Genomic DNA, 26171 nt, shown 5'->3' on the forward strand with positions numbered 1-26171 from the left:
AGCAATTGACTTACTGTATTTACTGTAATTAGTTTTCAAGCTTCTGCTGTACTTCTGACTGCTTGTTCTTTTGATATATAATCTGTAATTTACTATCCATAAAACTATTTTCTTCATCTACTTTAAAGCATTTTTTTGCTGCTTTTAAATATGCTGTATAAAGTTTGTTATATTATTATTAAGGCATAAGGCAATGCTTCTAGACCTGGAAGTAACAAGGAAAGTGTTGATTTAATTGCATGTAACAGATATCGATTAGAATTAGAATTAGAATTTTATCTTGATTATGTTCTTTCCATATGCAACCTAAAGCAAAAGAGTTACAGGAAAAGCATGCTGTCAGCTTGCCATTACCATTGGGCAATCGACAGTCCCATGCAAAATTACCGATGTCACAACAGAGTTTCACCACTTTGATTTGCTTCTGGTCAATATAGCCCAGAAGATCATCGGCTGCGGTCTCACCGAGATTAAACAGCTCTATGAGGACCGCTGCCGTGGTAGAATTCTGGCCATCACAGAGGACAGGGAGAAAATAAAACCTGAACGGAGAAACGAGAAACGAACAAAGCAAAGCAGGAGACTCAAGACAAAGCGCCATAGAAGCAGGGGTGAGGCTCACAGTAGAGTCCAGTAGTAGCTAGGGACTGCATAATTAGTAAATGTAGATCACCAGAAGGGGATCTGAAATACACAGCAAGTCCTGGAAAACAGTGAGCACACTTGAGAATGTGATGGTTGCCCAGGGCAACCGCTAGGTGAGAGACGTGGTACAGGACGCGATTGCAACACTGGCTCAACAAATAGCAGAGCTCCTTTCTTCAGATAAATGTAACATAATCCTCCAGACCCTGAATCTTAATCACCTCCTCGGGATCACGATGTAACGGTTGGGATCATGTAGATACAGATGCAGGCATTCAAAGTGCGCGGTACAAACCTGTACTGCACGCAACTGCCTACGTCATACCGCGGTACGTGATTGGCTGGCCAAAATGACCGACAGGGGCACTCGTGGTGCATTGGTCAGTATTGAAAAGATTAAATCATTTAAATTACTTTATTGTGCATGTTTTTATCCGCTTAGTATTGAATATTTATATAGAATTTTACAACTAAAGGAAATTTTAGTACCTGAGCATAAAAAGAAGAGGAGCATGACGCATCTGAAGGTCATAAACAATATTAATTTAGGAACATAAACATATTATGTATTAAAAACTATATAATTATATTCGTATACTGAAGCTCAAACAGTATTATAAGACTTTCTATTGATATGTGTATTGCTGTTTCAGTACATGTCATGCAACTGCATCGGTGGTGTGATGGCTTAAGTGACTGACTTATAACCCTGAGGTCAGGTGTTCAAATCCACCTATTGCCATGAGTTGTCTTTCAACAAATAAACATTTCTTTGAAAAACTAGCAAATAGCAAATATTATGGACACTATATTGACATTTTTTTATTTTTCTAAATATCATAACATGTTTGAAGCCAAGTCATTTATTAATAACAACGAATAATTTCAAACTGCTACTGATATTATTACTGACAATAAATATAATCGACACTATATTGAATTTGTTGGTCTTTCTAAATATCACAAAACATTCAAAGTTAAGTGACTACCATTTTCCTTGAATACTTGCGCTCGTTATCACAGTAGAAGCAACTCATACTTTTCAGAATTTAAGGATTATTTTGGAAAAGGTTTTACGTGCTCCTTCTGACCATATTGTTTATATGCCTTGTGAAAAGTGATAATGTTTTAACCTGTTCTGCGAATTTGCTCATTATCAGCGTAAGAAAAAAAGCATACTTTTAGAATTTGATCAACAGGGAATATAATATGGAATAGAATATCTAAAGAGCATGCTTGCCAGCGCGGTGACATCACCGCCTTTCCCTCTGAATAGCTTGTCAAATAGGCAGTGAAAATATTTGTCTGCCTGTCCGCGGGAGGAAGGGAGACTGTCTTTCATTGGAAAGTCCACCTCTTCTACTCTGAGAATGTAGGGGGGAGGAAAAGTGCCCGATAATTAAAATATTTATGATGAAGGTGGTAGGTTCAGTACTTTTGTCCAACTGAGCAATCTTGCTTTCATAAAATATACCAACTTTTAATGTTTAATTATTAACATGCTGTAATACACAGTTTAAATTTACAAGTCTAAAGAGGATACAACTAAAATACTTAATTGAATAAAGGTTGTCCCTCAGCAGTGATCGGGATTCGAAACTGGGTGTCTTCTGGTGACAGCTCAAATGCTGTACATGAGAGGTTAAGCTTTATTAGCTCCACCTGGCGGTTTTACAAGGTGATTCCGGATAAAATTAACATAATCTAATTTGCATGCGGTAAAATGCGAAATGACGCGTTATGACATGTTTGGATGTGACACGCCCGCCTCGTTGTATCACAGAGTATCCTGCTCGTTTTGAATGGCTGCATCTGTAAGTCCTCATGGCTGGCACAAGTTCAATGTCTTGAACAAAACATGGTAAAGCTGGTGTCACACTACACGACTTTTCTAAGGAATTTCAGTCATAGCCCTCATTAACATAACCGTAAGAAAATCACAGCCCGTTACCGTCAGTCGTGTAGTGTGACAACGCCACACTAGTTCTTCTTCGACACTTGAAGAAGGCTCCACAGCCGAAACATTGTGTTACTTTTCGTCTCTTTTCAGCATGGAATAAACCTTTACTTGTTCCTTTGCAGCCTATGCATGCATGCCGACTCAGCTATCTACTTGAACTACATTATTCTGATACCATGAATAACATCACAAATGGTATTGCGAGTCAAAATAAAGATTATCAAAAGTCCTGTCCAGTTTTCTGCTTTCTCTACTTTTACTGTGTGACTATGTCCTTTCAGAGAATCAAAGATAAATTCTATTTACTGTTACAATAGAGACTGAAGAATAAGCCTTCTACAAAAGCAACAGCAGAGCAGAAGAGTCCTGACACACCAGTAGAACAGTGCTGCTACAATAGGGGCTAAAGTCACAGCACAACAGTCCTGGTACAATAAGGGCTACAGTCACAGTCCAGTATAATGTTCATGATGGGTCATGATATCTGTAGCAGTAGTAGGTGCTTCCAAATATACAAGTTAAAAGCAAAATGTTCCATCTTAGTCTTTTCTATCCATTTACTCTCCCTGTATGTAATCATGGTTTGTTTTGTGTTGTGCAATGGCAGTGAGCCAGAAGTGATGCAGGTACCCCACCCTGCAGAGAACTGGTGATCTGTTGTGAACGAGATCTACACGTCAATAGGGCCTAATCTAACATGAGCAGGAAACTGCAAAGATATGAGAAGAACCTCCCTTTTTTACTTTAAGATCGCAATCTACCATCTGAAGGGTCTGTTTTAGCTTTTGGAAAAGTTGTGCCGTTTACTGTATGCCTTCTCCATAATGCACCATTCCCAAAAAATCGTACACGCAGACCTGGGTGCAGTCAATCTATGGTTCATTCCCCTTCCCTGGCATCACCAGGTCTCCAATATATCTGCGTCACCGAAGACAGGCATGTCTCCTCCTCTGTAATATATTACAGACTCACATCTCTACTTTGGTAGGTCAGTGCATCCTGTTTAACTGGGATAACTCTGAAATCACGTTTTAGATCTATTTCAGGATGTCCGCTAGGCAAATGTGCAAACTCTTCATACAAAACTTATCGCAACCAATGTTACCTACTCCAATGTTGTTCATTTAATTAAATGTCAATGGTTAAGGCGTAGTCATATTTTAGTACCAATCATAAATAAAATAAAATTTTATTAAATAAAATTGTGAAATTGACTGATTAGATATTGAAATCTAATTACTGATTATGTTAATCTAATAGACTGAGCATTAGTCTAGCCGATCTGATTAAACTTAACTTATTGAATCCGTAAACTACCAGGCTTTACCTATCAGAACACAACCCCTTCCCAGTTGTCCAAGATTATCAGCACAAGCCCGGCTGCCATCTCTCTACAGACATGATTTCTTCCTCAGTGTCAGACATGTGACTGTGAAGGCATCTTGTCAGCCTCGTGGATGCTAGTGACCTAGGGAAGCCAGTGAAGATGAGCCCTGCTCTACTGCAAAGTCTTGTGTCTCTCTTCTTGTGTCTTCTTTAGAGGACTCTTGTGAGGATACTAATTCCTAAAATAAAAATTCCTCGGGAATCATAGGACTTAGCATACAGGAAAACTCCAACTACTCTGAAAGTGATTTATGAGTTAAAATATAAGAATAATTTTACATACTTTAATGTAATTTTGCATTGAATGCAATGAATTTTGGTACCACAATTTATGATCATACATACATTATATAAATGTATAATATAAACATAACATATACATATATAGTATATAAAGTTACAATCCTACATTTATCATTTTAAAAATGTCTCCCCTTTTTACGATTCTTCAGAGAATCTTCAAAGAAATACTATGCCGAGTCAGATGTTTAATTAATCAGCTAATTTAATCTCTGATTTGCAGATACTAAGTCAGTTCTTGACTCTGTGTGCGTGTTTGTGGTCTGTGAGCATCTACAGCACTGTGAGCTATATAAAGGCAGCTGTACGCTGTGTGGTCTCTGCTCCTCTGTGTCCAGCAGTACTTGGGGAAGGACGGTCCACTGTGTCTGGAGAGAACTTCGGACAAAGATGATTTTACTGCAAATTCTTTTAGGGATCCTGATTCTGGAAACACACAGTAAGAAAATAACAAATTGATAACCTTTTTTTCTCTTGGTTCCAAACAACAAGGCATTCAGACAGAACTTCCATCATGAGAATATGTCAGCTGCTGCATTCTTGATCAAACCAGCTCTTAAATGACAGAACTGAGAGCAAGTGTACCAAAACGCCTGCACCTGTTTAACAAGAATCCAGGAACGTAATGTGCTCCTACTAGTCATTCGACACTCTAGAATAAGATACTCTGCAGCTCCACAATGCTGGAACTTCCGAAAGTCAGTGCTGGATCAGATACTCAGTGTTGTACCGATCCCTGTCTGATTCCCACCTGAGTTCACCCAGGTTTATTGTAGTAAAGGAGAGTAAACTATGAAAAAGGGTTTGAGTGCCTGGTAAAAGTGCAGTGAAGAACAGTGAAATCAGGGTAAAAGCACATTACAATGTACAGTAAACAAAGTCTCCCAGTATCTTAAGCAGAAATAAAGCAGTTCTACAGTGGTCAGTCAGGATGTGAAGGAGGGACAGTGGTCCTGGATGACTGATCTCATGCCTGTTCTATATTAACCACTCTGTCTCTCTCCAGTGTCCAGGAGCTCTACATTGGGCAAACAGGATGCAAAGGAGGGACAGTGGCCCTGGCAGGTTTATGTCCGGATTAACCATGCATATACAATCTGTGGTGGATCCCTGATCAGTGAGCAGTGGGTTCTCATGGCAGCGCAGTGCTTCCAACCGTGAGTATTCCCAAGCACACCTGCATTGTCGTAATTTTCTCTAGACTCTGGTTATTCACAGTGTTTGAACCTGAACCAGAACTGGTGTTTTTGTAGAGCATGTGAAAATCTGTAGTGTACCGTCCTGAAGTGGCTGTATAAAGGCCAGTAATAAACCACTGCTGTAAAAAAGCCACTTTTTCCTACTCATTGTACAAACTGCTTTCTGAGTCCACTTGCAGTCTGTTCAGGCGCGTGCAAGGAGGGTCCTATTTAAGTCCATTTCTACACTTATTCTAAAAATATATCTAGACACATCTGCAGAGGGCTCTATTGCCGCAATGTCGTTCATTTCACTCTTATTTCTCAGTGTGAACTTACTCTCTCTAATACTCCCTCTAACTCGAATTCTTCAGTACAAGAAAAATCTTTACACTTTTATGGATGATGCAAGAAGTCACAGCACAGTTCAGTGAAGGAATATACTGTACACAACTGTTGCACATGGAGTAGAACCTACAGTAAACAAAATGTTCCCATACTTGCTGTTTTTGACTAGGATATCCCCGCCTTTAAGTTGTACCTGAAATGCCATATACAGTAATAAAGTGAAATCCTTTCATATCAAAAATGTTTTGAGTTTGGATTTGAATGCACTCAAGAGTAGGTGGCTCTAGTGTCCTTGGGGAAAGTATTCCAGAGCTTTGGGGAGCAGCATGAGAAGGCTCTGTCACCCACAGTGTGTAGGTGAGCTTGGGAGACAGACAGGAGACCACTTTACAACCTTGACAAACACAGCTCATCACATCAGATCAAATCCTACATTTTATAAAGCACCTTTTAAAAGCCATCTCAAGGCAATTAAAAATAAAAACAATATTAGTATGTTAGACTATTTCATCCCAAACTCTACCAGCTGGGCAGGAGAACATTCTTCTATTCCTGATACACTGTGTGGAGAGTCTTCTAGATCAGATCAGATCAGGCACGCTGAGCAGGAAATAGGAGTGGTTTTCTAAGGGCAGAGAAACAAACAAATAGCTATATTTAGTTTAGCTTAGATCAATTGATTTGGTCATTATTTTTTATTTAATTTTAAACATCAAAAACTCTGTTTCAATGTGTCCAAGAAACAACAGAACCAATTTACTCCTCTGACCAAATGGATCTCCAAGCAGTATTATTGTTACTGTAATTGGTATTCTTACTCAGGAGGCGTATAAGATAAGATCACTTTATTGACCATAAACAATATCTTTGCATTAGGAATTTGTCTTTTCACATACCCCAACTTGCTCTCTACGAGACACACAGACATGGAGAGAAGCTGGGGGTCAGAGCGCAGGGTCAGACATTTATACAGGGGCCCTGGAGCAGTTGGGGTTTAGGGCCTTGCTCACGGCCCAATTGAGAAGGATTACTCTGCCAGCTGTAGGATACGAACGGGCAACCTCCCAGCCACTGGGGCAGATCCTTAGTCACAGAGCCACCGCACTGCCCATTACCACCTCTGTCCTGAAGCCAAAGACACAGGACAAGAACTGAACCTTTACTGCAGCACCATAGAAAGTGTCCTCACTAGCAGCATCACTGTGTGGTACAGCAGTAGAGATACACTACAAAGGGTTGTGGCACAGAAGATTATAGGATGTGACTGACCATCAATCAGTGAGATCCAGACCATCTGCTGTCGCAATAAAGCCCAATCCATCATTTGGGAACCCAACCATCCTGGCTTCTATTATTATTATCACTATTATAAGATTGTCTCTTTCAGCTCTGTCTCGCTGGAGCATTCTTTCGTGAGGCTGGGGGCGTACAAGCTGGCCCGACCCTCCAAACATGAGGTCAAGAAAAGCATTAAGAAGGTCGTCCTCCACGAGCAGTACGAGAAAGCAAAAGACAGCTTTGACATCGCCCTGGTGCAGCTGGACAGCGAGGTGTCCCTCTCTCCTTACATCAGTCCTGTCCAGCTCGCCAAGCCCAACGATGTCTTCACAGAGAACACAGAGTGCTGGGCCACTGGGTGGGGGTGGACTAAAGAGAATGGTAAGAAATGATGATCAGGGCTCCTGTGTTTCTCGTTAGGACTCAGGAACTAAGACTGCAGCCCACAGCAGGTCATTCTGCACATCTCTCTTGTCTGGTTGCTGTGAGCTCATTCAGACATCTCACCCAGTCATTTACTTGAAAGAAGGGAGCGTATCAGCTTCAACAACATGGTGTATATTGTTCTAGATCAGCGGTCAGCTGACATGGCAACACGTGTCATTATTGTCATGCAAAGGGATTTTTAGCAGCATGTGTAATGAGAGTGGCACATGCAATAAAAGACTAATAAGCCATGAAGAAACTAAGTTAAAAAACAATTCACTTGGTTTGCTTGCTGCCTTATTTTTAGCAGGGCTAGCCAACTATTTTAACAGGAAAGCTCACAATTTATGCTGCTATATTTATTTTGGTATTTATTGTGGCATGTTCATCAGCTGAGATGGTTGTGTCTGGTGTCCGAACATGAGGACAAGCACTCATGAGTTTATTTTTTAATAAAGAACGCTTTATACCTGGGATGATGTTGGACAGAAATAGTAATGAATAATGCATGTCATTCTACTTGTCTTTAGCTTTGTAGCAATAAGTCACCATCTTTTTGTCACTCCAGTACCTCTGGCACCCCCTCGCACTCTGCAGGAAGTCCAACTGCCCATCGTAGACAACAGGCGCTGTCAGTCCATGTACAACAGCGAGGCTACTATCAGGGAAGACATGATGTGTGCTGGGGATGAAGATGGACAGAAGGACACCTGTAATGTGAGTTTACCATCTGCAGTGCAGACAGAAACTAGACCAGCTGGTTCAACAACTCTTACACAGTGAACAAACTTGGTAAAATAAAACTTGAACTGATAACTGTTAAACCCACTACACTGAAGTATTGTGTAGAGTACACTAATCTCTGCTATTACACAAGTTTCCAAAACACATATTGGCTCACACTCAATTGGTAAATAGAGGACAGGTGCCTGTATAACGAGAAACTCGTGTTGGCTTATACGCAATTTCAACCCCGACATGTTTAAATTTTGCATGGTGGACTAACAGAACTGAACACGGTGGTCCGTGGAGGAATACAGCTGATGCTCAGTTTTCCCAGGTGCTTTGTTTTGTAAGTGCTAATTGGGAGCTTCTCCTCAATTCTCGTGCTATTTTCACTAAATCTTCTGGATTGCTGTAAATAACAACAAGGTGAAGTCCTACATTTACTGTAGTATTTATGTATTGTTCTAGCGCCCTTGCCTGGTGTCTTGGCAGAAGCACACCCAGATAATTAGTATGCGCCGCGGTGCAGGCTGGGAACCACTGTCAGGGTTAGGGCTGCAGGCTGACCACTAGCTAACCTTAGTTATGGAAATAGTGTGTTTTTAGGAAATTGTACTTGATTGGTTAATGTTTACCCCTGTTTTCTTCCCAAGACCCATATCCAACCTAAAGCTGTATAAGTGTTCCCTTTGCTGCCTTTGTGTGTTTAAAATTTATTTGAAAGGTTTATGGTTTTTGTTGCCTGGTAATAGGCTGATGGAGGCCTATAATAAGGAGTGCTTGTGCTGTCTGAATGTCTCCTTGTTGCCCATGAGAACTATTCCATAAATTATACACTTTAAATTTAATGTGTTTAAAGTCTGTAAACATTTTATTAGGATAACCAATAAACTATAGTTAACCAAAAAGCTTTGGTTAAGTTTTCAGTGCTCTGCCCCAACCCTTTTTTTCCCATAATAATAATAACATCACATTATTAACCCTATACAATTTATTGCATTGGTAATTTGTCTTTTCACATATCTCAGCTTACCATGAGACACACAGACAGGGAGAGAGCCTGGGGTCAGAGCGCAGGGTCAGCCATTGTACAGCACCTCTGGAGCAGTTGGGGTTAAGGGCCTTGCTCAGGGGCCCAACAGAGTAGGATTCCCAGCTGCAGGATTTGAACCAGCAACCTTCCAGCCCCAGGCACAGATACTCAGCCACAGAGCCACTGCTCCGCCCCGAAGGTGAGACAGTGGCCGGTACAGGGATCAAACCCACGACCTTGGCGTTATTAGCACCACGCTCTAACCAACTGAGCTAACCGGCCCATAAGCCCTGTTGTTTTTATTGCGCAATTTTGCATAACGTGTGGTTTTACAGGAATGTATCTATCGCGTTAGAGCAGAGACGCCTGTATTTCCAAATGATAACTGTTAAACCCACTACATTACGCCACTCTTAGAATCTTTGTATAGTATAGTAAAAATACTTCTTAGTAAAAAGTAAAAAGATCATTCTTACACCTCAGAAATATTGCCAGACTACATCATGTGTTGTTGCAGACTGTAGCTGAAAAGCTAGTCAACACTTCCATCTTCTCTAGACTTGATTACTATAATGCCCTGATTGCTGGGGTATCTAAACCCACACTGAAGAATGTCCAGAATTCGGTAGCCAGAATCCAAACCTGGTCTAGTGCAAGTTACTATCCTATCCTGGAGTCCCTGCACTGGCTCCCTGTAAGGTTGGAGTCGAGATCAAAATCATCAAGCTTTTCTGTTAGGTTCTACATGGCACCTCAGTACCGATCTGACTTCTGATCTGTCTACTCCACACCTTGCAGCCTTCTTTTATTAAACTGGTCTCCTGTCTGTCTCACAAGCTCACCTACACACTGTGGGAGACAGCTTTCTCATGCTGCTCCCCAAAGCTCTGGAATACTTTCCCCAAGGAAACTAGAGTCAACTACTCTAAAATCCAGACTCAAAACATTTTTGGTCTGAAAGCAATTGACTTACTGTATTTACTGTAATTAGTTTTCAAGCTTCTGCTGTACTTCTGACTGCTTGTTCTTTTGATATATAATCTGTAATTTACTATCCATAAAACTATTTTCTTCATCTACTTTAAAGCATTTTTTTGCTGCTTTTAAATATGCTGTATAAAGTTTGTTATATTATTATTAAGGCATAAGGCAATGCTTCTAGACCTGGAAGTAACAAGGAAAGTGTTGATTTAATTGCATGTAACAGATATCGATTAGAATTAGAATTAGAATTTTATCTTGATTATGTTCTTTCCATATGCAACCTAAAGCAAAAGAGTTACAGGAAAAGCATGCTGTCAGCTGGCCATTACCATTGGGCAATCGACAGTCCCATGCAAAATTACCGACGTCACAACAGAGTTTCACCACTTTGATTTGCTTTGTGAAAATATTGCTACAGCCAGTGTAAATCTATTCCTTCATCATTTCTCATTTCTCTCCAGGGAGACGCAGGAGGGCCTCTGGTGTGTAAGAAGGGGGAGAGCTGGATCCAGGCTGGGATTGTGAGCTTTGGAAGAGGTTGTGGTAGCCCCAACTCCCCAGGAGTCTACACCCGGGTCAGCAGCTTCAGATGCTGGATTAGGAAACACAGTGGAGTCTGAGGATTTCAATAGCACCCTGGGGACAGGGCCTCCTGTCATAACTGGCTGACTGGCTACCTGCTGCTGCAACTGCAGAATCTGATTAGAGACGAGGGAGAGATAACTGCGAGTAAGAATATGCTAAAAGATAGGACTGGGAGATGCAATAAAGAGAAACAGCACAGTGAAACAGCAACAGACATCTTACAGCCCTTACAGTCCTCTGGGGTCAATTTTAAGACTGTCCAGTTGCTATGAATTAAAGGAATAAATGAAGATTATTGGCTCTTATCATTTATTTAAAAAAAACAGCTGTAAAGTCTGACTTAAAACAGAAAATGTAACTTAACACTGTAAAACATCGAAAGCTAAATAACATTTGTATCACTAACAGATGAAAGCACAAACGGACAGAAATTGTTGCCTATCTTTGCTTTTGCCTGCTTGCTGCTATGACAAATCCACTGTATTGTGATTTGGCTGACATCTCAGCTCAATAAAACTGCAAACACTGAAGCTCCTGGTCTGCGGCTGTTCTCTCGGGGAATGTCCCTGTGCTTCTTAGTGTCTGTATGTGTGCCAGCGTCACCCTAGCAGACCTGTTTCATCCAGTACACATTTTCCATTGACACAAGTATCTGTGGCTTGAAGAAGTGCTTGCTGGATTTAAGCAAACTGGTTTTTCCATGTCAGATGTTGTCAGAGAAGGAGGAGATTTCTGAGTGTGTAGTTGGGTCTGTCTCTACCCACTTACGCATTACGCATAAATGCATTTTTACAAATTAAAATAACAGTTTTATACATGCCTTAACAGAAAGGCAATATAAAGTAATTAAGGTGATTAGGCTAATACCAGCAGGACAGAAGATAGACAGAGCCAGAGAAATCGATTTGGGTTCCTGCTTTCATTGGAAAGTGGTTTTCTGGACACTTCTTTGCTACAAGTATTTATTCTGCTCCATTTAAAAATGTTCATTTCTTTTCCCTAAGAGTTTTTAAGGGGAGGTCTGTGACAGATCAAGAGTGCCAACTCCCCAAAATGCCCTTTTTATATACATTTTTTTATTTTTATTCCAATATAAAGTCTGAGGGCCATTATTGCAGACTGCTTTCTCACGTTGTCTGACCATGAAATTTGACTACAGTCAATCCATTTAATTAACAAGCACATTAGGAGAGACTGGGTGAGAGGAAATGACAGGTGATAACAAGAATCACACAGCTTAATCACAATGGCAAGACACAGGACACCTTTAACTATTTCCAATGGATGCGAATCTGTAGACATTGTGTCCTTCAGCAAAAGTCTGCGGGAGGTAGACGTGTGTGGCGGTAACCTCATTGCCAGCAACTGGGTTATGACAGCCTGTCCCTCTCACCCAGGTACAGACCAACCCCACCTGTCCCCACCTGTCCCTCTGACCGAGGTACAGACCAAACTTCACATGTTCCTTCTACACAGGTTGAGACCAAACCCCACCTGTCCCTCCTACCCAAGCAGAGACTAAAACCAATCTGCCCCTCCAATCCACATTCCCCTGTAACAGACCACACATATTCAAGACTCTTCTGGATAATTCTGGATCACCCAGATGACATCATGTATTTCCAGCAACCTTATTTCCTGCATCCCTTGCATTAAAAGCCCAGTTATTTACATAGGTGAGACAGGTAAGAGACTGTGGGACCATTTCAGGGAAATCCTTTCGGTGTCTCTTTTAGAGACACAGGCCACACACTCACAGCCCACTCAGTATTGATGGAACGGAAGTGGAAACAGTCACCAGCTTTAGGTTTTTGGGAATTCACATCTCTAAACATCTAACCTGGACTGTGAACACTGACTCTATCTAAGACCAACCACACCTGTCCCTCTCACCCAGGTACAGACCAACCCCACCTCTTCCTCTGTGCCAGGTACAAACCAAACTTCATATGTTCCTTCTACCCAGGTTGAGACCAAACCCCACCTGTCCCTACTACCCAAGCAGAGACCAAAACCCATCTGTCACGAATCTCCCTCACGCAGGCAAGCGCTCCCGCATTCCCACGTGTTCTCCCCATACCAAACGTGCACGCGTCAATCAGTCCTCTACTTAAACCCTCATCAGTCCCCCGGTCTTTGCTCACAACTGAGATTCTCTCCAGGAGCTTATCTACTACCTTGGCCTTACTACTGATTCTCCCCTGGACCTCGACCCTGCTTTTCCGACTACCTCTTTGCCTCTCGATTTTGTACCTTCGCCTCTAGAACGCTCTCTCGGATCCTTACTCCTGCCTCTCTCTTCGATTACGCCTCCGCCTTCCGAATCCACTCCGACGCCTCTTCTACGCCTTCCCGGACTCCCACCCCTGCCTGTCTCTTAGATTATGCCTCCACCTTCTGAATCCACTCCGATGCCTCTTCTACACCTTCCCAGACTCCGACCCCTGCCTGTTTACTCCAACTACGCTTACGTCTAGCGCCAACCCTAAAAAGAGCACCGCATTGGATCCCTATCCCCCGCAGTCAGCCCCTGCGTGATACATCTGCCCCTCCAATCCATATTCCCCTGTAACTGAACTCTCTGCAAATATATATCCAAGACCATGCATATTCAAGACTCTTCTGGATAATTCTGGATCACCCAGTTGAAATCATGTATTTCCAGCAACCTTATTTACTGCATCCCTTGCAGAAAATGCCCAGCTATTTACACAGGTGAGACAGGTAGGAGACTGGGGACCATTTCAGCGAAATATGGGCTCTCCAAGCCCATAGTTTCCCATTTCACCTGTACATCATACCTGATCCAACTGATCTCTCAGTCTGCATCCTCACAGAGGGGTTTCAGAACACCTATTGCAGACACCTTCCCCCTTCATTCAATGACAGATTCATTTCCTTCTAACCCTCTCTATTCATTTGCAGGTTTTGACTTCACACCACCCGAGAGTCGATATTCCTTCTCTCCCGCCTCCGGTCCACTCCCGGCTTTTGAGCTCCCATGCTTTATCTATCAACCGCTGATCTTCCTCTATCCCTCACACCTGAAGAAGGTTCCACAGCCGAAACGTTGCGTCTCTTTTCTTTTCAGCATGGAACAAATCTCGTTCCTTTGCAGCCTGCGCACACTGACGAGGCACCCTACTTCTTCAACCTTTTTGTTTTCTACTTGCAATGGAAACATAAATGCAGGGAATGCAGTATTATCTTCCCAATAAAATCAGCTACATAAGTGCAGGAAAACATAAAAAGGGGGAACACACAGTGAGGAGCCCCTATACTACAACTGTCTGATGAACATGATCACTTTCGCACTCATGATGCGGGGCTCGACTGTAGAGGTACTTGGGACCCAGTAACAACCAGATACATAGAGAAGAAAGGACGTCACTGAAGAATGGTGAAAAATCAATAGATAAATCCCAGAAGAACTTTGACTCACTGCAAGAAAGTGTAAAAGCTTGTAACATCAGGGGGTGAAATGGTGAATACTGACTGATAATAATAATAATAATAATAATAATAATAATGATAATAATTGCTTACACTTATATATTATTCTGGACACTCCACTCAAAGCGCTTTACAGGTAATGGGGACTCCCCTCCACCACCACCAATGTGCAGCATCCACCTAGATGATGCGACTGCAGCCATAGTGCGCCAGAACGCTCACCACACATCAGCTATCAGTGGGGAGGAGAGCTGTTCTGGCGCACTATGCCTGTCGTCGCATCATCCAGGATGTTGCACACTGGTGGTGGTGATGGAGGGGATCCCCATTACCTGTAAAGTGCTTCGAGTTTAGTGTCCAGAAAAGCGCTATATGTGTAAGCAATTATTATTATTATTATTATTATTATTATTATTATTATTATTATTATTATTATAACTCCATCACCTTAGAGAAATCCACCCACATCCTAAACTCATCTTTAGTGGCACCAACATCGCCCTCCTGAGACTTGACACCTATGTCTCCTTCACAGACTACATCCTGACCGTCTGCCTGGCAGGGGCAGGATTCGTATTCACCCCTGGCACTGGGTGCTGGGTCACCGGCTGGGGCAACACAACTGCTGGTGAGTCAGGCTGGAAACCTCCCCTTGAAGGTCTATGAGGAGTCTGTTTCTTAATTGCAGACATGATCAAAGTGTTTCACACAGCCGGAACCAGCTGCACAAATGGGGACCAGTGTTTTTTAGGGGGGGTGGGTCTTGAACAAGACCAGTGTCCAATCCAATGGAATTAAAAGTGTGGTATGTGATCCAGGAGATGCTAAAATTGCTGTGTTCCTTCAGCGCTCCTCCAGGAAAAAAGTACAACAATCATCCAGTGTAACAATTGGTCTTCAGCTAACACCATCTGTACTTCTCCTCTGGACCTGGGGCAGTTGAGCACACCTCCATCACAACTCTTCTCTCAGTTCCAGATTTACTAAAGTTAAGTAATTTAGAAGCGGTATTTGCTTTGGTCAATCAATCCATGTCACGTTAACCCCAGTCTGTGCACAGAGACACAGGAGGTCCCCTAGTCTGCAAACGGAACTCCATTAGAATTCAAGCCAGTGTCGTTGTCCCTGGCAACAGTACCAACCAAGTTCTTGCACCAACGGCGTTCGTAATGGTGTTACGGTACACGACCTTCCTGCAGGCAACTGTGGACTCCAAAGTTCCCATCATCTTCAACACTGGCTGGTAAGACACGAAGGGTCACTGCCGCGAGCACAAGCTCACAGCCAACGAGCGCTCAAACCGGAGGTACAATGCACACAATGCCCACAAACAGTGAAGAACAACGGCGGCTGCAAGGAAAGAAGGAAAGCAAGTGTTTTGGACTGTGCAAATGGAGGAGAGGCTCGTCGAACTTTTGAGCTAGCAAAGATGTCTGTTCTATTTTTTGTATTTGTCGTTTCGTGTTTGTTGTTTGTTTAATTTGTTTACTTTGGTGCTCCTCCTCTTTGGTGCTCCTCCTCTTATTCCAGAGTGCTCCACGTTGATTGGCTGCCAAAATAAGGCGACCCCACGGTACTTTCGTATTGCAATGCGAGATTTGGAACCGTGATGAAAAGTCAGGAGGGAATCATGTAACTAGTCACCCCCTGCGATCCCTAGTCGTATAATTTTACACCCTCTAGGACAGCAAAGGCAGGGAGACTCAGCAAATGCAGTTGTTAAATCTGACATGCTCTCCAACTCCGACGTCGTGTTGAATCCTGTAGTGTGACGCCGGCTTAACAGACATCACTGCATTTGGCTCAACAGAAGCTGCTGACAGCTGACACTCTCCTCCCCTCAAAATCTCACCTCTGCCAAATTCGCTGGTATGAATCTCCCAGTGTTATCAGAATCCAGATTAGCCAGCGCTTAAATAGCAATTCATCATTGACATCCCCTCACAGACATTGGTCAACATCAATCTTACTCAACAGTAACCAGACAAAATCAGTCCACGACAGCAGTTGGTCAGCAGGATTCTCCCTGCTGATTGGTCAACAAGAAACCCGCTCCACACTGACTGGTCCTGCATCACCCAATCTTTCTGTGTGTGAGAAAACCACTGTTTGACTTCAGTGTGCTCAGCTGCTCCTGCTCTGTGAAACATGTACTGAACTAGCAGAAACCTTCCAGAAGACACTAAAGAGACTTTTCAAGCTCAGGTGTCGTAACCGACTACTGCACTGCTTCTCTAACCAGTACACCACCACAAGGGATCTGCAAGAAGTCAACAAACCCATTCAGACTCACAATGGAGACAGCAAGTGCAGCACACAGTTAAAAACTCAGGGAACCAGAGGTTCTGAGAGGAGTAGAAGTGGCCTGGTCCTGACGTTGAATAAGGATTTGCAGATGGGTTTTATATGAAGGGTGGTGGGCAGTGAAGGGAGCAGGTGGGTAGGCTGCTCCACTCTGCCCACAATGTATTCTTTCTCGAACTCTTCGTCTTCCAGGGACCAGAAACACAGGAACCACAAAGGCAGGTTTTCATGTACCTCATACAAGGACTTGGCAATGAAGGCAACTCGTCTTTTAAATGTTTTTCTCAAAAAAGAAAACATGTACAATAGATTTAATTCAGTTTCTCTCTCTACATATACATTATGTAATTTCTTTAAAAAGGTCTGTCATGTATCATGTATGGGGCAGAGCGGTGGCTCTGTGGTTCAGGATCTGCGCCTGTGACCGGAAGGTTGCTGGTTCAAATCCCACGGCCAGCAGAGGAATCCTACTCCGTTGGGCCCCTGAGCAAGGCCCTTAACCCTAACAGCTCCAGGGGCGCCATACAATGGCTGACCCTGTGCTCTGACCCCAAGCTTCTCTCCGTGTCTGTGTCTCCATGGAGAAAAGCTGGGGTATGCAAAAAGACAAATTCCTAATGCAATAAATTGTATAGGGCTAATAAAGAAACATTATTATTATTATGTATTGGACATTATTTTTAGGAACAAGTAAAGGTTTATTCCATGCTGAATAGAGAAGAAAAGAAACAATGTTTCGGCTGAGGAGCCTTCTTCGGGTGTGGAGTTCTTCTTCGACACTTGAAGAAGGCTCCATAGCCGAAACATTGTGTTACTTTTCTTCTCTTTTCAGCATGGAATAAACCTTTACTTGTTCCTTTGCAGCCTATGCATACCGGCTCAGCTATCTACGTGAACTACATTATTTTGATATCATGAACAACAGCAAATAAATAATAAAAACAAAGTACACAGAAAATTAAATGGTAATGAGAGACAAAATTAAGAATATCAAAAGTCAGTTGTCTGCTTCCTCTACTTTTACTGTGTGACTATGACCTTTTGGAGAATCAAAGATAATAAATTCTATTCACTGTTACAATAGAGACTGAAGAATAAGCCTTCTACAAAAGCAACAGAGCAGAGCAGAAGAGTCCTGACACACCAGTAGAACAGTGCTGCTGCAATAGGGGCTAAAGTCCCAGCACAACAGTCCTGGTACAATAAGGGCTACAGTCACAGTCCAGTATAATGTTCATGATGGGTCATGATATCTGTAGCAGTAGTAAGTCAGTACTACTGTAGGTGCTTCCAAATATACAAGTTAAAAGCAAAATGTTCCATCTGAGTCTTTCCTATCCATTTCCTCTCCCTGTATATAATCGTGGTTTGTGTTGTGCAACGGCAGTGAGCCAGAAATGATGCAGGTATCCCACCCTGTAGAGAACTGGTGATCTGTTGTGAATGAGATCTGCATGCCGATAGTGCCTGATCTAACATGAGCAGGAAACTGCAAAGATATGAGAAGAACCTCCCTTTTTTAACTTTTAGATCACAATCTACCATCTGAAGGGTCTATTTTAGCTTTTGGAAAAGTTGTGCCATTTACTGTATGCCTTCTCCATAATGCACCATTCCAAAAAATCGTACACGCAGACCTGGGGACAGACAATCTATGGTTCATTCCCCTTCCCTGGCATCACCAGGTCTCCAATATATCTGCACCACCGAAGACAGGCCTGTCTCCTCCTCTGTAATATATTACAGACTCACATCTCTACTTTTGGTAGGTCAGTGCATCCTGTTTAACTGGGATATCTCTGAAATCACGTTTTAGATCTATTTCAGGATTTCCACTAGGCAAATGTGCAAACTCTTCATACAAAACTTATCACAACCAATGTTACCTACTCCAATGTTGTTCATTTAACTAAATGTCAATGGTTAAGGTGTAGTCATATTTTAGTACCAATCATAACAAACCCATCATAAATTGTGTTATTAAATAAAATTGTGAAATTGACTGATTAGATATTGAAATCTAAATACTGATTATGTTAATCTAATAGACTGAGCATTAGTCTAGCTGATCTGATTAAACTTAACTTATTGAAATCCATAAACTACCAGGCTTTACCGATCAGAACACACCCCCTTCCCAGTTGTCCAAGATTATCAGCACAAGCCCGGCTGTCATCTCTCTACAGACATGATTTCTTCCTCAGTGTCAGACATGTGACTGTGAAGGCACCTTCATACTTATAAAAATTCCTCGGGAATCATAGGACTTAGCATACAGGAAAACTCCAACTACTCTAAAAGTGATTTATGAGTTAAAATATAAGAATAATTTTACATACTTTAATGTAATTTTGCATTGAATGCAATGAATTTTGGTACCCCAATTTATGATCATACATACATTATATAAATGTATAATATAAACATAACATATACATATATTGTATATAAAGTAACAATCCTACATTTATCATTTTAAAAATGTCTCCCCTTTTGACAATTCTTCAGAGAATCTTCAAAGAAATGCTATGCCGAGTCAGATGTTTAATTAATCAGCTAATTTAATCTCTGATTTGCAGATACTAAGTCAGTTCTTGACTATGTGTGCGTGTTTGTGGTCTGTGAGCATCTACAGCACTGTGAGCTATATAAAGGCAGCTGTACGCTGTGTGGTCTCTGCTCCTCTGTGTCCAGCAGTCCTTGGGGAAGGACGGTCCACTGTGTCTGGAGAGAACTTCGGACAAAGATGATTTGCCTGCAACTCCTTTTAGGGATTCTGATTCTGGACACAAGTAAGAAAATAACAAATTGACTATTTGATAACCTTATTTTCCCTAGGATGCAAACAACAAGGCTTTCGGACAGAACTTCCTTCATGAGAATATGTCAGCTGCTGCATTCTTGATCAAACCAGCTCTTAAATGACAGAACTGAGAGCAAGTGTACCAAACACACCTACACCTGTTAAACAAGAATCCAGGAACTTAATGTGCTCCTACTAGTCATTCGACACTCTAGAATAAGATACTCTGCAGCTCCACAATGCTGGAACTTCCGAAAGTCAGTGCTGGATCAGATACTCAGTGTTGTACCGATCCCTGTCTGATTCCCACCTGAGTTCACCCAGGTTTATTGTAGCAAGGGAGTAAACTATTAAAAAGGGGTTTGAGTGCCTGGTAAAAGTGCAGTGAAGAACAGTGAAATCAGGGTAAAAGCACATTACAATGTACAGTAAACAAAGTCTCCCAGTATCTTAAGCAGAAATAAAGCAGTTCTACAGTGGTCAGTCAGGGTGTGAAGGAGGGACAGTGGTCCTGGATGACTGATCTCATGCCTGTTCTATATTAACCACTCTGTCTCTCTCCAGTGTCCAGCTCTGTTCTGTCCAGGAGCTCTACATTGGGTGATCAGGATGTGGAGGAGGGACAGTGGCCCTGGCAGGTTTATGTCCAGATTAATTATGCATCTGCATTCTGTGGCGGTTCCCTGATCAGTGAGCAGTGGGTTCTCATGACAGCGCAGTGCTTCAAACAGTGAGTATTCCCTGATGTCAAGCATTGTCGTAATTGTCTCTAGACTCTGGTTATTCACAGTGTTTGAACCTGAACCAGAACTGGTGTTTTGTAGAGCATGTGAAAATCTGTAGTGTACCATCCTGAAGTGGCTGTATAAAGGCCAGTAATACACCACTGCTGTAAAAAAGCCACTTTTTCCTACTCATTGTACAAACTGCTTTCTGAGTCCACTTGCAGTCTGTTCAGGCGCGTGCAAGGAGGGTCCTATTTAACTGTTCCATTAGTCCATTTCTACACTTATTCTAAAAATATACCTAGACACATCTACGGAGGGCTCTATAGCCGCAATGTCGTTCATTTCACTCTTATTTCTCAGTGTGAACTTACTCTCTCTAATACTCCCTCTAACTCGAATTCTTCAGTACAAGAAAAATCTTTACACTTTTATGGATAATGCAAGAAGTCACAGCACAGTTCAGAGAAGGAATATACTGTACACAACTGTTGCACATGGAGTAGAACCTACAGTAAACAACATTTTCCCATACTTGCTGTTTTTGACTAGGATATCCCCACCTTTAAGTTGTACCTGAAGCCATATACAGTAATAAAGTGAAATCCTTTCATATAAAAAATGTTTTGAGTTTCGATTTGAATGCACTCAAGAGTAGGTGGCTCTAGTTTCCTTGGGGAAAGTATTCCAGAGCTTTGGGGAGCAGCATGAGAAGGCTCTGTCACCCACAGTGTGTAGGTGAGCTTGGGAGACAGACAGGAGACCACTTTACAACCTTGACAAACACAGCTCATCACATCAGATCAAATCCTACATTTTATAAAGCACCTTTTAAAAGCCATCTCAAGGCAATTAAAAATAAAAACAATATTAGTATGTTTGACTATTTCATCCCAAACTCTACCAGCTGGGCAGGAGAACATTCTTCTATTCCTGATACACTGTGTGGAGAGTCTTCTAGATCAGATCAGATCAGGCACGCTGAGCAGGAAATAGGAGAGGTTTTCTGAGGGCAGAGAAACAAACAAATAGCTATATTTAGTTTAGCTTAGATCAATTGATTTAGTCATTATTTTTTATTTAATTTTAAACATCAAAAACTCTGTTTCAATGTGTCCAAGAAACAACAGAACCAATTTACTTCTCTGAGCAAATGGGTCTCCAAGCAGTATTATTCTTACTGTAATTGGTATTCTTACTCAGGAGGCTTATAAGATAAGATCACTTTATTGACCATAAACAATATCTTTGCATTAGGAATTTGTCTTTTCACATACCCCAACTTGCTCTCAATGAGACACACAGACATGGAGAGAAGCTCGGGATCAGAGCGCAGGTCAGACATTTATACCGCGCCCCTGGAGCAGTTGGGGTTTAGGGCCTTGCTCAGGGGCCCAATTGCGTAGGATTACTCTGCCGGCCGCAGGATACGAACGGGCAGCCTCCCAGCCACTGGGGCAGATCCTTAGTCACAGAGCCACCGGACTGCCCGTTACCACCTCTGTCCTGAAGCCAAAGACACAGGACAAGAACTGAACCTTTACTGCAGCACCATAGAAAGTGTCCTCACCAGCGGCATCACTGTGTGGTACAGCAGTACTACACTGTATGATAGAGATACTCTTCAAAGGGTTGTGGCACAGAAGATTATAGGATGTGACTGACCATCAATCAGTGAGATCCAGACCATCTGCTGTCGCAATAAAGCCCAATCCATCATTCAGGAACCCAACCATCCCGGCCTCTATTATTATTATCATTATTATAAGACTGTCTCTTTCAGCTCCGTCTCGCTGGAGCATTCTTTTGTGAGGCTGGGGGCGTACAAGCTGGACCAACCCACCAAACATGAGGTCAACAAAAGCATTAAGAAGGTCGTCCTCCACGAGCAGTACGAGAACGTACAAGGCGGCTTTGACATTGCCCTGGTGCAGCTGGAAAGCGAGGTGTCCCTCTCTCCTTACATCAGTCCTGTCCAGCTCGCCAAGCCCAACGATGTCTTCACGGAGGACACAGAGTGCTGGGCCACTGGGTGGGGGCGGACTAAAGAGAATGGTAAGAAATGATGATCAGAGCTCCTGTGTTTCTCGTTAGGACTCAGGAACTAACACTGCAGCCCACAGCCGGTCATTCTGCACATCTCTCTTGTCTGGTTGCTGTGAGCTCATTCAGACATCTCACCCAGTCATTTACTTGAAAGAAGGGAGCGTATCAGCTTCAACAACATGGTGTATATTGTTCTAGATCAGCGGTCAGCTGACATGGCACATGTGTCATTATTGGCATGCAAAGGGATTTTTAACGCCATGTGTAATGAGAGTGGCACGTGCAATAGACTAATAAGCCATGAAGAAACTAAGTTAAAAAACAATACAAACTGTGTTAGACTATGTAATCCCCTATAATATGCTACCCGATGAAAGTGCTATGGTGTAGAAGAAAAACGATTCACATGGTTTGCTTGCTGCATTATTTTTAGCAGGGCTAGCCAGCTATTTTAACAGGAAAGCTCACAATTTATGTTGCTACAATTATTTTGGTATTTGTGTCATGTTCATCAGCTAAGATGGTTGTGTCTGGTGTCTGAACATGAGGACAAGCAGTCATGAGGTTTTTTTTAATAAAGATATCTAATGCTTTATACCTGGGATGATGTTGGACAGAAATAGTAATGAATAATGCATGTCATTCTACTTGTCTTTAGCTTTGTAGAAAATAGTCACCATCTTTTTGTCACTCCAGTACCTCTGGCACCCCCTCGCACTCTGCAGGAAGTCCAACTGCCCATCGTAGACAACAGGCGCTGTCAGTCCATGTACAACAGGGAGGCTACTATCAGGGAAGACATGATGTGCGCTGGGGATGAACAGAAGGACACCTGCGGAGTGAGTTCACCATCCACAGTGCAGACAGAAACTAGACCAGCTGGTTCAACAACTCTTACACAGTGAACAAACTTGGTAAAATAAAAATTGAACTGATAACTGTTAAACCCACTACACTGAAGTATTGTGTAGAGTACACTAATCTCTGCTATTACACGAGTTTCCAAAACACATATTGGCTCACACTCAATTGGTAAATAGAGGACAGGTGCCTGTATAACGAGAAACTCGTGTTGGCTAATACACAATTTCAACCCCGACATGTTTAACTTTTGCATGGTGGACTAACAGAAATGAATACGGTGGTCCGTGGAGGAATACAGCTGATGCTCAGTTTTCCCAGGTGCTTTGTTTTGTAAGTGCTAATTGGGAGCTTCTCCTCAATTCTCGTGCTATTTTCACTAAATCTTCTGAATTGCTGTAAATAACAGCAAGGTGAAGTCCTACATTTACTGTAGTATTTATGTATTGTTCTAGCGCCCTTGCCTGGTGTCTTGGCAGAAGCACACCCAGATAATTAGTATGCGCCACGGTGCAGGCTGGGAACCACTGTCAGGGTTAGGGCTGCAGGCTGATCACTAGCTAACCTTATTATTAAGGCAAAAGGCAATGCTTCTAGACCTGGAAGTAACAAGGAAAGTGCTGATTCAATTGCATGTAACAGATATCGATAATTGTCCCTATCTTGTCATTACTACGTTAAATCATTTAACAGACCACAGGCTGAGACTCGGTTCTGTTGCCATAGAGATATGAGGACATGAGCACGGGTATTACAGATACTACACAAACAACAAGTGATCAAACATTTGACTGAGTAAAACATGTTGTTTTGTAGGGGATATTGTAAATGAAAAAGCAGTTAGTTTTTTTAGAATTTTATCTTGATTATGTTCTTTCCATATGCAACCTAAAGCAAAAGAGTTACAGGAAAAGCATGCTGTCAGCTTGCCATTACCATTGGGCAATCGAGAGTCCCATGCAAAATTACGGACGTCAAAACCACTTTGATTTGCTTTGTGAAAATATTGCTACAGCCAGTGTAAATCTATTCCTTCATCATTTCTCATTTCACTCCAGGGAGACGCAGGAGGGCCTCTGGTGTGTAAGAAGGGAGACAGCTGGATCCAGGCTGGGATTGTGAGCTTTGGAAGAGGTTGTGGTAGGCCCAACTCCCCAGGAATCTACACCCGGGTCAGCAGCTTCAGATGCTGGATTTGGAAACACAGTGGAGTCTGAGGATTTCAATAGCACCCTGGGGACAGGGCCTCTTGTCATAACTGGCTGACTGGCTACCTGCTGCTGCAACTGCAGAATCTGATTAGAGACGAGGGAGAGATAACTGCGAGTAAGAATATGCTAAAAGATAGGACTGGGAGATGCAATAAAGAGAAACAGCATAGTGAATCAGCAACAGACATCTTACAGCCCTTACAGTCCTCTGGGGTCAATTTTAAGACTGTCCAGTTGCTATGAATTAAAGGAATAAATGAAGATTATTAGCTCTTATCATTTCAGAAAAAAACAGCTGTTAAGTCTGACTTAAAACAGAAAATGTAACTTAACACTTTAAAACATCAAAAGCTAAATAACATTTGTATCACTAATAGATGAAAGCACAAACGGACAGAAATTGTTGCCTATCTTTGCTTTAGCCTGCTTGCTGCTATGACAAATCCACTGTATTGTGATTTGGCTGACATCTCAGCTCAATAAAACTGCAAACACTGAAGCTCCTGGTCTGCGGCTGTTCTCTCTGGGAATGTCCGTGTGCTTCTTAGTGTCTGTATGTGTGCCAGCGTCACCCTAGCAGTCCTGTTTCATCCAGTACACATTTTCCATTGACACAAGTATCTGTGGCTTGAAGAAGTGCTTGCTGGATGTAAGCAAACTGGTTTTTCCATGTCAGATGTTGTCAGATAAGGGGGAGATTTCTGAGTGTGTAGTTGATCAGCTGAGTCACGAGGGCTGTCTCCACCCACTTAAGCATGATGCATAAATGCATTATTACAAATTAAAATAACAGTTTTATACGTGCCTTAACAGAAAGGCAATATAAAGTAATTAAGGTGACTAGGCTAATACCAGCAGGACAGAAGATAGACAGAGCCAAAGAAATCGATTTGGGTTCCTGCTTTCATTGGAAAGTGGTTTTCTGGACACTTCTTTGCTACAAGTATTTATTCTGCTCCATTTGAAAATGTTCATTTCTTTTCCCTTAGAGTTTTTAAGGGGAGGTCTGTGACAGATCAAGAGTGCCAACTCCCCAAAATGCCTTTTTTATATACAATTTTTTATTTTTATTCCAATATAAAGGCTGAGGGCCATTATTGCAGACTGCTTTCTCACGTTTTCTGACCATGAAATTTGACTACAGTCAATCCATTTAATTAACAAGCACATTAGGAGAGACTGGGTGAGAGGAAATGACAGGTGATAACAAGAATCACACAGCTTAATCACAATGGCAAGACACAGGACACCTTTAACTATTTCCAATGGATGCGAATCTGTAGACATTGTGTCCTTCAGCAAAAGTCTGCGGGAGGTAGACGTGTGTGGCGGTAACCTCATTGCCAGCAACTGGGTGATGACAGCCTGTCCCTCTCACTAAGGTACAGACCAACCCCACCTGTCCCCACCTGTCCCTCTGACCGAGGTACAGACCAAACTTCACATATTCCTTCTACAAAGGTTGAGACCAAACCCCACCTGTCCCTCCTACCCAAGCAGAGACTAAAACCAATCTGTGGGACCATTTCATTGAAATCCTTTCGGTGTCTCTTTCAGAGACACAGGCCACACACTCACAGCCCACTCAGTATTGATGGAACGGAAGTGGAAACAGTCACCAGCTTTAGGTTTTTGGGAATTTACATCTCTAAAGATCTAACCTGGACTGTGAACACTGACTCTATCATGAAGAAGGCTCAGCAGCGCCTCTATTTCTTGAGGTGCCTCAAGCGATGGGGGATGCCAATACATGTGTTGGTGAACTCCTACTGCTCTACCATCGAGAGCATCCTCACCAACGGGATCACCGTGTGGTATGGCAACACCTCTTCGCGAGAAAGAAAGGCACTGCAGAGAATGGTCAATATGGCCCAGAAGATCATCGGCTGCGGTCTCACCGAGATTAAACAGCTCGATGA

The 26171-nt window shown here is 42.3% G+C and overlaps 2 protein-coding genes, 2 long non-coding RNA genes and 1 other non-coding gene across 6 annotated transcripts in view; 2 read left to right on the plus strand and 3 right to left on the minus strand.

The window, feature by feature from the left end:
* The first annotated feature begins 4576 nt into the window (after positions 1-4576).
* LOC148659722 (serine protease 27-like) lies at positions 4577-11379 on the plus strand. The gene is made up of 5 exons (XM_088637546.1): positions 4577-4730; positions 5298-5448; positions 7205-7476; positions 8090-8238; positions 10726-11379. Exons 1-5 carry the CDS (start codon positions 4682-4684, stop codon positions 10882-10884), a joined length of 780 nt encoding a protein of 259 aa, XP_088493672.1. The 5' UTR covers positions 4577-4681; the 3' UTR covers positions 10885-11379.
* Positions 9489-9562, minus strand: trnai-aau (transfer RNA isoleucine (anticodon AAU)). Its single transcript has one exon. It is a non-coding gene; the product is annotated as a tRNA-Ile (tRNA).
* A 7866-nt stretch (positions 11380-19245) lies between the features above and the next one.
* On the plus strand, positions 19246-24751 carry LOC148659724 (serine protease 27-like). 2 transcript variants are annotated; one of them, XM_088637544.1, is made up of 5 exons: positions 19246-19398; positions 19974-20139; positions 21918-22189; positions 22877-23019; positions 24100-24751. In XM_088637544.1, the coding sequence occupies exons 1-5, from the start codon at positions 19353-19355 to the stop codon at positions 24256-24258; spliced, it is 786 nt and encodes a 261-aa protein (XP_088493670.1). In that variant the 5' UTR covers positions 19246-19352; the 3' UTR covers positions 24259-24751. The 2 variants fall into 2 exon arrangements, with proteins under 2 accessions (XP_088493670.1, XP_088493671.1); XM_088637545.1 differs by having other exon boundaries at positions 22877-23094; positions 24100-24217.
* On the minus strand, positions 20933-21631 carry LOC148659725 (uncharacterized). The gene is made up of 2 exons (XR_015939762.1): positions 21412-21631; positions 20933-21140 (listed from the first exon to the last, which is right to left on the minus strand). It is a non-coding gene; the product is annotated as an uncharacterized LOC148659725 (long non-coding RNA).
* The window catches only part of LOC148659726 (uncharacterized), a 39576-nt gene continuing 35493 nt past the window's right edge, over positions 22089-26171 (minus strand). The window contains exons 3-4 of the long non-coding RNA XR_015939755.1: positions 22858-22990; positions 22089-22177 (exon numbers count right to left, since the gene is read on the minus strand). This is a non-coding gene — a long non-coding RNA (uncharacterized LOC148659726). The remainder of the gene's footprint in view (positions 22178-22857; positions 22991-26171) is intronic.

Source organism: Lepisosteus platostomus, chromosome 6 (assembly GCF_059453375.1).
Source record: "Lepisosteus platostomus isolate fLepPlt1 chromosome 6, fLepPlt1.hap1, whole genome shotgun sequence".
Taxonomy (NCBI): domain Eukaryota; kingdom Metazoa; phylum Chordata; class Actinopteri; order Semionotiformes; family Lepisosteidae; genus Lepisosteus; species Lepisosteus platostomus.

Coding starts and splice junctions, on each gene's coding strand:
- LOC148659724 (XM_088637544.1), top strand. CDS start 19,353: ATGATTTGCCTGCAACTCCTTTTAGGGATTCTGATTCTGGACACAA. Junction 20,140..21,917: donor ACAGCGCAGTGCTTCAAACA/GTGAGTATTCCC, acceptor TGTCTCTTTCAG/CTCCGTCTCGCTGGAGCATT. Junction 23,020..24,099: donor AACAGAAGGACACCTGCGGA/GTGAGTTCACCA, acceptor ATTTCACTCCAG/GGAGACGCAGGAGGGCCTCT.
- LOC148659722 (XM_088637546.1), top strand. CDS start 4,682: ATGATTTTACTGCAAATTCTTTTAGGGATCCTGATTCTGGAAACACAC. Junction 5,449..7,204: donor GCAGCGCAGTGCTTCCAACC/GTGAGTATTCCC, acceptor TGTCTCTTTCAG/CTCTGTCTCGCTGGAGCATT. Junction 8,239..10,725: donor GACAGAAGGACACCTGTAAT/GTGAGTTTACCA, acceptor ATTTCTCTCCAG/GGAGACGCAGGAGGGCCTCT.